Raw genomic sequence first — 12,102 nt, 5'->3', positions numbered from 1 at the left:
TGAACCTGACGAAATCCGCGAGCACCTTCAAGCCCCCCGCAGCCGAGCCGGTATCAAAAACCCGCCACCCGACACCGATGGGAAATCACAGGGGCTAATTTTATCCCGCCCGCCCGCGACGCGGTGCTGGTACCTCTGGGTCGTGTAACAATAGCCGGCCGCTGATATTACATTCCTGAGCCCGGGATTTGGGGCGGAGAGGGAGGGGGGGTTGACCCCGGCTCGGAAGGGTCCCCCGCCCCTTTACCCTCCGCGAGAGAAAGAGAGAGAGAGAGAGGTGGCGCAAAAACAACACCCAGCGCTGAAGAGCGTAATCTGGGCCGGACTCAGGGCCCAGTAATCCCCGTAAGAAGCAGGAGGCAGATGGTCTGGAGCAACTGCTGGAGGAGGGGGGGGGGGGGGGGGCGGGGATGCTTGGGGTTCCTTCCGCTCGTGTTTCGCGTTACGGGGCATAAAACCAACACCGCCCCCCCCCCATTCCAGGGCCCGGAGCTTGGGGGCACCTGGTACGGGCCCCTGGCAAACCTGGGGACTAGTCTCCTGGGTCCGTGCCTTGTCAGGCGAGGGTGTGCATTTGCATTACGCTTTAAACGCGGAGCGCATTTCAGCGTATCGTCCTCCGAAATGTAACTGCTGCATTGTGTGCGTTGGGCTCTGTTCTAGCACGTCCCGATTTGCATCGAGCTTAAACGCACAGTGTCTCCCACACACACGCGTCTCTACGTTTCCTGAATCGATGCGGTGGCAGCAGGGAAACCGTAGCGTGTTACATGGGCGTTAGACGTGCTCTACATGCGTACGGACACGGAGAGCGAGCGTGACGGACAGGCGGAGCAGCTGCCCCAGTCCCAGCGCTCAGGCCCCGGTGAGGACGGCCGCCACAGCGCGGAGATTAATTGAATTAGGGAACGCCGCTCTTGATCCGCCATCCCCGGAGAAATCATTATCTGAACGTTAGCGGGGCGTGTGTGTGTGTGTGTGTGTGTGTGTGTGTGTGAGAGAGAGTGCGAGTGTCTACATGAGTGTGTGTATGTGTGTGTGTTTGTATATGTGTGTGGATGCATGGATGTCTGTGTTTGCATATGTGTGTGTGTGTGTGTGTGTGAAGGCCTAGTTTTTCCCCATTCACCTACGGCACACCTGTACGGTCATAACTACATAAGCCTACACAGCTCCTCATAACCACAGTGAGAGACTCAGCCTTTAACACAGCCTTTAACACACAGGGCCTGGTTGTCCTCACAACCACAGTGAGAGACTCAGCCTTTAACACAGCCTTTAACACACAGGGCCTGGTTGTCCTCATAACCACAGTGAGAGACTCAGCCTTTAACACAGCCTGAAGGCCTGGTTCTCCTCATAGCCAGTCAGAGAGCCCATTAAACACAGCCTTTAGCACAGCCCGAGGGCACCTCTTTTCCTCATTAACCTCCTCCACAGCCAGACCAGCACCTCGTGAGCTTTCTGGACGGTGTGTCTGCTGACTGCGGCCAGCTCTGCCCCCCTTTGGGCAGGGGAGAGGGGAGAGGGGGTAGGGGAGAGCGTGACTTGGCTCTGGGGGTAAATTTAGGCTCGGTGACGCGACCGGTTCCTGCAGCGGGCGTCCGGGCGGCGAGGAACAGGCCCGTCGCCGTGGGAAACTGCTCCGGACCGGAGAGCGAGCGGAACTGGACCGGAGGCGAAACCCGTCTATCCGAGATATCACTCCGACGTTTCTCACCTCCTCGAACCCACCAGAACCAAGCCCCCAAACTTTCGGTTTCACAGTCCCCCCCCCCCCCCAGGCTCAGGTGGGATTCCCTGCAAGGTACGCGCGAAAACACCGCCAACTTCCCCCGCGCACCTGATCCCGATCGCCTCCGGCTGGTTAGGCATTCCCGTCCAGTGCCCGCTCGACAGGGCGACAATTTCCGCTCAATTCCCAACGTCCCTTTCAATGTTTCTTATTATGCAACTTCCTCCAGGTTTTGCGCTTGTGATTAATTTCAGAACCTTCTCCTTTACACTTACCCCCCCCACTCCCTCCCCCTCCTCCTCCTCCTCCTCCTCCTCCTCCTCCCACTCCCCGGCCCAATTCCGGAGCCTGTCTTCACGCTCCCGGAACGCGTCTTACTTACCGCGGCACTCCCGTTCGGCCGAGGGGTAGGGAGGAGGGGGGGGTCGGTAATAAAGCGGAATAATCACATGCAAATGACGCCACGGCGCACAATGCAAACCCGTGTAATAAAAGGGAAAGACCGAGGACCGGAGAGACCCTGACACACAACAGAGGAAAAAACACAGTTTATATAACGCCGGCGAGTTTCCATTTTTACATCCTCTGTACAAGCACTCATTAAACAATCAACATGAGCTAAGGGAGAGAGAGAGAGAGAGGGAGAGAGAAAGGGAGAGAAGGAAAGAGGGAGAGAGGGAGAAAGAGAGGGAGAGGGAGAGAAGGAGAGAGGCAGAGAGGCAGAGAAAGAGAGAATCGGCCTCAGCCTTCTCGCAGGCCCCGGCGGCTGCCCTGTGGAACGGGCAGCGGCCCTGGCTTTGGCGGCGTAATGGCGGATAAGGAGAAGGAGTCGCACTCACCCAGAAGACGAGGTTGAAGAGGAACATCATGTACTTGAGACAGCAGAGGCATCCCCGTGCCATTTTGAACTTCTTGAATTCTAGGAGGAACACAAAGGATAGATCCAGGTAAAAGACCACGTATTTGCTCCCCTTGGCGGCGGCCTTGTCGCCGGCGGCCTTGCGCGCGCCGGGGCCCTTGTCGGCGGCGGAGGAGGCCGCGGCCCCGGCCCGGGGCCCCGTGGAGCCGTAGAAGGCCCCGGCGGTGAAGCCGCGGCCCCCGAAGGGCCGGCCCGAGGCGGAGGCGCGGGCGAAGTCCGACTCGCGGCTGTCCAGGGACGGGCTGCGGTGGATGGCCGACTCCTCGCTACTGGACTTCTCCATGCTGCGGCGACACGGGGTCACCCGCTACCATGTCTCAGAGACAGACCCCCACACGCGCCCCGCACACGCCCGGAGTCCTCCCAACGTCCTCCCAACGTCCTGTCCTGAGCGGGGGGACGGTCCTCGGTCCGCTCGCTCAACAACGGAAAACTTTCCCCCCGGTAAACGGTTCCGGTGCGTGCGTGTGGCTCCGGCAGGGCGCGTAGCTCCGGTCGGGTCCGAGCCCCCTCGCGCGCTCCTCCGCCTGTCTCCTCCGTCTACTTTCCTTCTCCTCTCTCTCTCTCTCTCTCTTCCCTCCTTCCTCTCCTCCACCTGCGCTCCGTCCGTCCGTCTCTGACCCAGTTCCCGGAGACCGCAACTTCCCCCCGTTCCCCGGCGCTCTCTCGCTCTCTCCCTCTCGTTCTCTCTCCCGCTCCCTCTCTCTCTCCGTTCTGCGCTCAGCTGTTCAGCCCCCGTGTCTCTCAGCTGCAGCGAGGCTGGTGTGCTATTAAGGGCTGCTGCATCTATCTATCCAGCTCCTCTCTCTCTCTCGCGCTCTCTCTCTCTCAACCCCCAACTATAGCACTGTCCTTTTTTCTCCCTTCCTTCCTCTCTCTCTCTCTCTCTCTCTCTCAGAGCTTCTCCTCCTCCACTCCCCGAGCCCCCTCCCTGCCATCAGCTGCTCAGCCAATGGGACGGCAGGCAGCCCCCCCCCCCCCCTCGTGGGCTGATAGCGGTGCTTTAACAGGCTTATCGCTGCGCTCTGAGTTTAGCACGGCCCTCTGGATCCTGCCGTCGGAGCAGGGTATTGATGATATTAAAAAATAAAATCTTAACGCGGAGGAATCCGGAGATCAATCCTGAGAGGTGGGGGTGTGAGAGAGAGAGAGAGTGTGTGTGTGTGTGTGTGTGTGTGAGGAGGGCTTGTGTGTTGTGTGTGAGAGTGGCTTTCGTGTGCGTATGTGTGTGCACTTGCATGTGTGTGTGTGTGTGTGTGCTTGCAGGTGCGTGTCTGTGCATGCATGTGTGTGTCTGTGCGCTTGCATGTGTGTGTGTGTGAGTCTGGGAATGTGTGTGTGCATGCATGTGTGTGTGTGCGTGCATGTGTCTGTGCGTGTGTGCATGTGCGCGTGTGCTTGCATGTGTGTGTGTGTGCGTGCATGTGTCTGTGCGTGTGTGTGCGCGTGTGCTTGCCTGTGTGTGCGCGTGTGCTTGCATGTGTGTGTGTGTCCGCGCTGCCTGACTGCAGGCTCGTGTTTCTGAGCAGAGGCTGCGCTCCTCTGGCGCTGAGCTCCGGGGGGGGTTCTGAGCCCGTCTCTCAGGGACGCGCGCGCTGACAGCTTGTGTTTACGGCAGCGTTTGCCCTTACTGACTGCCCTGCGACTACACTTTAAACTCCTCTTCACTCCACTGCCGCCACCTCCGGCTCCGTCTCCGCGGTTATTCTCTCGCCCCTGCGCGGGGATGATGGGACCGGGGCGCTACGCCGGGGGCTCGGGCAGGCTGCTCCCCGACGCCCTTTCCCCCCCGACCTTGTAAGGAGCGTGTGCGAGCTGGCAACCTCCGGGACTCTCTCGCCATTCCAGGAACGGAAAGGGGATAGCGGCGGTAAAGATGCCCCGCATCTCTCCCCGTGTGGGGGGGGGGGGGGTGCAGAGACACGTACCCCCCCTCTCCACCCACACCCACACACACACACACACTCCCCCCCGCCAACACCCGTTTGTTTCACACAGAGCTGACCACACACACTGCTAAGTGACCAAACGACACCGCTTCACACGACACCTGGCCCCCCCTGGGTTGCTGTTTCAGACTGCTAGCTCGCAGTACGGGGCCACACCCCCGGGGAGGCAATAAACGCTCGTGGTCTGTCTACCGGTGACCGTACGGGAGAACAGACCTCCCACTCAGTCGTGACGTGTCTCACCCTGGATAGTGGGATGAAATCAAGCACACCCTCTAACCCTCTGAAGAGCAGGCTCCTTGGAATGAATTCTAAATCATCTAAATTCTGGAACTCCACTGTCAGTTATCAGTAGTGATTGTGACATCAGCCTGAGAATGTTCAGTGAAGAACATTCTAATCAGTTGTCAGTAGTGATTGTGACATCAGCCTGAGAATGTTCAGTGAAGAACATTCTAATCAGTTGTCAGTAGTGATTGTGACATCAGCGCGAGAACGCTCAGTGAAGAACATTCTAATCACGTATTTCTGACCTCACACCTGAGAGGGTTAAGGAGGTCCCAGACAGACTCCGTGTCCTTTCGCTGATCTCACGAACGGACCCCTCTGGCTTGTGGAAGATATGTGAGATTTTTAATAGCGCTGTTCCATGAATGAATAAAACAGTAATATCGTGCTGATAATATAACCGTGTATATTATCGGGGCCTTGTGTCCGGTCACTGCCGCGTCCCGCTGGGCGCGGGAGGCTCGCCCAATTCCCGAGCCCCCCCCCCCCTGTTCCTGTCCTAACGGTGCCGACAGCTGTCAGTAAGAGCAGGGCCTGTCTACGTGCTAACCAGATGGCCCGCCCCGTGTTCCTACGCTCTGACAGGCAGGTCCGTCTCCTGCCTTTGTTGAGCTTCAAGTGTTGGGCGCGGCTCACTCGCTCACTGTCATCGCTCACAAGACAGCGTCCAACAGGCAACATCCATCAACAGCGTAACCGACGAGAACCTTCAGGTTCACACATAAAACATCTTCAGTAAAGCTGCTTCTTGCAGGTTGGTGGAGCTGACAGGCGCACGTGTGTGTGTGTGTGTGTGTGTGTGTGAGGCGAACGCGCGGAGACTGAAATCGCCCTCGACGGGAGAACATCGCAAAACACAGATCCGGGAGAGCAGCGGTTTGTGTTCGTTCCTTTACATTACGAAGCATTTTTAACTTATCCAGACCGACGGGCGACCAAGTGCAGATCGAACACAGGGACAAGTGTGAAGGGGACCCTAGAGGACAATACGGTTCCATTCAATTGGGCAACGCACCAATTCCCCCACTGTGACATCACAATCGCAGCCTAACGAGCGTAGCGCGGGACCTCGTGAAGTGTGCGGACAGGTACCCGCGATGGCGGTTTAACTGCCTTTTTGCTGGCCGAGCTCTCGCTCGCGGCAGGGACAAATGGAGGGCGAGCGTCGGCTGAACGAGTCTTAAGGTAAATCCGGTAATGCCGCCCCGCGTATCGCTTAAGCGCTAATCCGTCCCATAGGCTGCCAGGCCTTAACCGCTCCGAGACGGCTCAGAGGAGGGGGTTTCCGTAGAGAAGGCGACCCCTGAAGGGTGCCGGGATGGCTGTCGTACGACATTTTGTAAGCACGTCGATGCCACAGAGGACCACATACATAAGAAACCTCATAGGAAATAGCAAGGCCTTCTTACCCCTTTAAGGTGAGAGGTCAGAAGTAAGTGTGTGGAATGTTCTTAACTGAACATTCTAATGCTGATGTCACAATCACTACTGGTGACTGAAAGCAGCGGAGTTCTAGAACACTGACTGACTGAATGTTCAAGCAACCTTCCAAAAAAAGCCTACATTTCAAACGGATGAATAAGTGTGCTCAAAACACCACCGCAAATGTCCCAAATTTAAATGCCATATGGCCTTGGGTGTGCCTGTGTGTGTGTGCGTGTGTGTGTGTGTGTGTGCTCAGCACTGCCCACAGACTGTGCCGTAAAGGGAAAGCAGGACTGAAATAGCAGAGTAAATGCTACATGCAGGGGTAACACCGGGGTGAGGCGAGTCACTTCGGTGCACTAATGCATGTCCGCCACGTACCCCACGATGCCGAGCAGACACCCTTCACCACCTTTTAAGGCACTCCCCATTTCCACTCACACAGGGAGCAGGAGCAGAAACAAAATGGCGCTGTAGAGCGAATTACTGAAACACGTGCCCTACCAACTCCATCAAATAAAATGAAATCTGAACATCGATCGCACACGTGTGTCGTGTAAGGGGCCGGGCGGGCAGGTTTATGAAGCCTGGTCACGCATGTTATTTCGGGCACTTCTCCACGGGGCAGTGGAGCCCGGGGTGCCAGCAGACAGCAGGAGCCCGTTTGACTGGCGTGCCGGAGGCAGCGTGTGAATTATTTACACCGGCGGGCAGCGGAGAGACCCCCCCCTCCCTCCCCATTGTCTTTCAACCCCCCCCCTCCCCCCTCCAACTGCCCCCCTTGCCATGAGCGCTCGCCCGAAACGACACGGCGGACCGTTAGCGGCTAACGGCGTCCGAAACGACCCCGAGGCCCCAGCCAGGCGCCCTATTGGCTCTTCCTCCGTTTGACTCCGCCCTCTCGTCTCGACCGAGCGAATCCGGCGCGTCGGACGGAGGCTCTGAATCCGCCGCTGCGCTGGGGATGGGGATGGGGGGGGGGGGCGACGGTGGGGGGGTGTGAATCATTGAGAAAGAGAACAGCACACTGCAGCAGAATCCTTAAGCGAGTCCGTTTGCTCCATCCTCCCGCGTCGCGCGACGGTACACTGAAAAGCACTCAGGCCCGCGTTCAGGGCCCGGACCGTCCAAACGGCTCTCACAGCGCACGGCAGACTCCGGGCCTCACTCTCACTCCGGCGCTTAACGCTCACACACGCGTCGAGCGTGCGCAGGGAAACACAGTATAGTATTGGCATTTTTGGCAGACGCTCTTATCCAGAGCGACGTACAGGTGATTAGACTAAGCAGGAGACAATCCTCCCCTGGAGCAATGCAGGGTTAAGGGCCTTGCTCAAGGGCCCAACGGCTGCGCGGATCTTATTGTGGCTACACCGGGATCAGAACCACCGACCTTGTGTGTCCCAGTCCTTTACCTTAACCACTACGCTACAGGCCGCCCAAACGCCATCTCAGATTCTGACCCTGGACCTGTGTGTATGCACACCGCAGGTTCACTATCAATGAGTGTTATGCACAAGGTGCGTATTCATATTCATATCAACAGCGGCTCCAGAGATTTCACTTATTCATTTTTAATGCATTTGCGGGAAAACATTCTAAAAACACGTTTTCACTTTGTCATTACGGGTTATTGAGTGTAGTAGAATGACGCGCGAAAATGACAATCTTATCCATTTAGAACGATATTTACAACACAATGAAGTGTGCAAAAAGGGTCTGAATGCCTTCTGAAGCCGCTGTATTTCCATACGTCAGGATTTATGCGTATGTATAGCATGTCAAAAGAACCCAAGGACTTACTCAGTGCGGGGGGTCAGTCGGGGCTAAAGCCACGCTTCGTTCAGTCAGCTGCCACAGCAATTACCTTCAGCTCAAACCGCCTTTCACAGGACCCCTCTGCTGGAGCCACCAGGGAAGAACAGGGCTCTAAACGAGACGCTCGCTCTGTTTCTGTTTCGACCAGACTCCGGCCCGAATATAACTCAGCCCCTCACACCCCCCACACAGAGGGGCTCTGTGCGTCCCGTTTCATTAGGAACCGATACATTACATTCACGGCATTTTGGCAGACGCTCTTATCCAGAGCGACGTACAGCTGATTAGATTAAGCAGGAGACAGTCCTCCCCTGGAGCAATGCAGGGTTAAGGGCCTTGCTCAAGGGCCCAACGGCTGTGCGGGTCTTATTGTGGCTACACCGGGGATCGAACCACCGACCTTGCCTGTCCCAGTCATTTACCTTAACCACTACGCTACAGGCTGCCCTGCGTGACAGTGAAGCTTCGACAAAGCCTCCGGGCAGTTCCCCTGCTGGATATCTGGGTGGGAGAGCCCAATACAGCTATGTAACACCTGAGGGTTATAAAAGCATAGGTCAGTCTGTATTGAATCTGTATTGGGCTGACTACAGTTGTAACCATCAGTTGCCCCTATACTGCTTAATTTGAGTTCTCAAAGCATTAGCTGAAATGCCCTGCGCTATAGACTTACAGTGTGGATATTACGTGTTGGTTATATGCGGGTTATGAAATAAAAACGGAGCGTGTGGCAGACGCGTTGTCAGGGTGATGGCCGGACAAGCGTAGCCCCATTTTTCCGCCTGCGAACGATGCGCTCGTCCGTCTCGTCCGGAGTCACGCGGCGCGTTTCCGGACCGCTGAAGCGAACGCCTCGTTTGCCCCGGGAGCGAAGAGGCTGAAGAGGAACACGCCGGAACAGTTGTGCGGAGAGTCCGCCGCCCTCTCTCTTTTGTATTCAAGGGCATGCAGCCGGGGTTATTAAAATAAATAATTCAACAAAAGAGAAGAAACCAAAAATAGAAGGCCGAAAGAGCCTTCGAACTCCTCGACAAAAACTTCAGGCCGAGAGCGAAACTCTTGGTCGGCTCATGTTCGATCGGCCACGGTCAATAATCAAGACCGTTGATGCTCAGGGTCGCTGGGAACCCGGAGAGGCTGTTCTGTACCCAGCAACGGGATTGGGCCTCACGTTGCATTCCTGCCCAATCACCAGCGAGCTTACAACCATGTAACAAATGGGACAATCAACTGGATCTTTCCAGGAGGTCTACAAAACCTCTTTAGCAGTTTAACAACTGTTACCCCTTCTCCCTTCTCCCCCCCCCCCCTTGGAGGGACAGAGGCTGTTCCCCTACAGGTGAACAAACACCTCCAAGCCATCAGACGTGCTAAAGCTAACACAAACACCTCTGGTATGTCAGAAGGAATTTTACTTTGGTAGAACACAAGTCATCTTGTGGGGCTTTCCCCATTTTATTGGCTGAGGGTATCGCTGGATTCCCATCCATTTATGGGAGCCCGTAGAAATGAACGGTTTTAGAGCGCACAATAAGTAAGGAGGATAATAGCTTGACAAAAGAGAGTACTAACTTCAAATGCAGTTTTTTTTCTGATGCATTTTCGTCATTTCATTGCCTTAAAAAAAGAAAAAGATCTGAAAAGGCTCGGTTATTTTAACTAAGTGATGTATTCTTGTGCACAGTAATGCATTCACATACTACGTATTCCTACGCAGCAGCAAATCTGGAAACAATCCTTCTAGAAACACAGACCGTTTGACGTTAGCGTCCTCTTTTATCAATCTATTTTCCGAGGGTTTAAACCTATACATTTAAACAAGGTCTCCAAAATGAATTGGGAGGCAGGAAATTGGAAATACGGCGATGCTGTTAACGGTCTACAGGGACAGCAGATGTAGTATTCACTCGATGCAAATAAAATGGGGTACGCTCAACGAAATGACTTGTGTTATAGCGAAGTAAAGCACTCCTTTAAACGCCAGGGGGAAATCTGGTTCGGCGGGGAGGCTCACTCCGAACGAGCTAATTAAACCCGCTCCTGTACCTGCTTGGCATTTGGGCGCCCGATGGCGGGCTGGCTGTTTGTTGGAGACGTACATACATTCTCCGAGGACGCCTGGCAGCTCCGTTTCAGGCCCGGAGCCCAGTTCAGATGCTAATTTAATTAGATGTGCCGCGAGATTGCTTTCTCCGCGTTAGCGTATCTGACGCGGGGCCGTTTGTCTCCGCGAACTTCGCGCTGGAACGACGGTGGGCGGATGGGGACGGTGTAACGGGGTAACGGTGTCAGGAGCACGGAACGTAACGGGAACCTGCCCGTCCCCCAAACGTCAACAGGCCCAATTACGGCTCGTCCGGGCGTTCGGCGAACTTGTCCAGCGACGAATTTGAGACTGGCGTGGGCGTGGTGGAAACGAAGACTCCCGTTCGCCGGCCGCCGGCGGTCCGCCGGTTTCTAATTCGAAACCGTGAAGTGCTCTGAGCCTGAGACGCAGGATTCCCATGACAACGCCCCCCCCCCACCCCCACATCTAGGGGAACAATGCACCAGCAGTGGCAGCCAATCTGCATTCTGATCCCAGAAGAACTTTCAGTTTCCAGGGTTCAAAGCTCACGAGGAGCGACTCCCGCGATTTAAAGCCATCATTCTCGGCCAATTAACCCCCTAACCGGAGCGCGGGGGGGGGGGGGGGGGGGGAGAGCCGGGCGGCCGCATTAGCATTCAGGAAAGTTTCGGTACGAGTCCGACTGAAGAGTTCTCTCGTTTGTACCGTTGAGGAAAAAGGCCCGGTTCACTAACGCGGGGGTTAATGATGTGGCGAGGGTTAGCGTACATGCTAATACAAACGAGGGCAAAGGATATCGACCTCATTTATCTGGGAGGAAGAGCGCTTCTCCCTCAGACAGCAATCTAGCGCTGAAACACCACGCGCTATCGTGCGAGAACTGACAAGCCTCCGAGTGGAAATTCACAGAGGAAGCCAGCCAAGAAGTTCACAGGAACAGACTGATCAGGAGCGAATGAAACTAATTGCATTGTCTTGTGTGGTCAGGTACGTAACACGGAAAACACTTTCACACGAGAGGAATTAAAAACAGGAGGCGACGAGACGGTTAAAAGTTTTTCATTTCAAAACGACGCCCCGGTTGGATCTACGCCAAAACTTCCAAGGCGGAACTGTGATTGGAGATAACGGAAATCCATCAATTTGCCGGCACGGGAGGCCCTGATGAATTTATGCAACTCATGGTTTTCGCCTGATAAATTCCAAGGATTCCAGGACATAAATTCCGCCGGGGGGGATCCAAGGAGTTATGAGTCGTTTACCCGGCAGGCTCACAAGCAGTAAATTCAGCGCATTCTCAAACATGAATTCGGGGGTGTTCTGAATCACTAATTTGGCGGGGGATTCTGAGTCATCCTGAGCGTACTCAAACACCATTTCAGGGCGTTCAGAGTTGTGAATTCAAGGCGGCCCCGTGTCTGGTGACAGGCTATCGAGAGAGTATCCGTTTTAAATGTCGCGGCCTTTCGTTGGGTGACAAATTGTCATAAACCCACCGAATATAAGCTGCCTTGCTAAGGAATTGAAATGAGGGGATTTTCGTTTGCAAGCCAGAAGAAGCTTGGGCAAGCTACCTTTTTGCCTGTAATGGATAACGGCGATGCTATCTGCACACAAGCTGCTGCAACTTCTCGCGGCGTCCAAGATAACCTACGGTAGCATCCTCTGCTTCAAGATGAACGCCGGGTCACTCGCACAACACCGCATCTCGTACTAAAAGCGTGGTCTGGACCTCCTTAGCTACACGTCGACTGTTGCCTCCGACATCTGTTCCTACATAAGGTAGTGACACGAGAGTCTAACCACAGCTGTTTCAGAACTCGGGAACGGCAGGAACAGTCGCCCTCGTCATCGGCGAACGACGCCTTTTAAACCCCCCGTTCTGAAGCACAGGGGAACC

General features: G+C 55.3%; 1 protein-coding gene across 2 annotated transcripts in view; it reads right to left on the bottom strand.

Annotated features, from left to right (window-relative positions):
• LOC133119003 (tetraspanin-9) overlaps window positions 1-12,102 on the bottom strand; it is a 165,331-nt gene that overhangs the window by 66,721 nt on the left and 86,508 nt on the right. Inside the window, exon 4 of one of the 2 annotated variants that reach the window (XM_061229354.1) lies at window positions 2,575-2,654. In XM_061229354.1, the coding sequence (XP_061085338.1) occupies window positions 2,575-2,637 (63 nt within the window). In that variant the 5' untranslated portion in view covers window positions 2,638-2,654. Of the gene's footprint in view, window positions 1-2,574; window positions 3,464-12,102 lie in introns of those variants that run through there. The other variant, XM_061229352.1, reaches the window with a different exon arrangement.

This window comes from Conger conger, chromosome 19 (genome assembly GCF_963514075.1).
Source record: "Conger conger chromosome 19, fConCon1.1, whole genome shotgun sequence".
Classification (NCBI taxonomy): domain Eukaryota; kingdom Metazoa; phylum Chordata; class Actinopteri; order Anguilliformes; family Congridae; genus Conger; species Conger conger.
The sequence above is the reverse complement of the archived record's forward strand: the minus strand, read 5'-3'. Positions and strand labels throughout refer to the sequence as shown.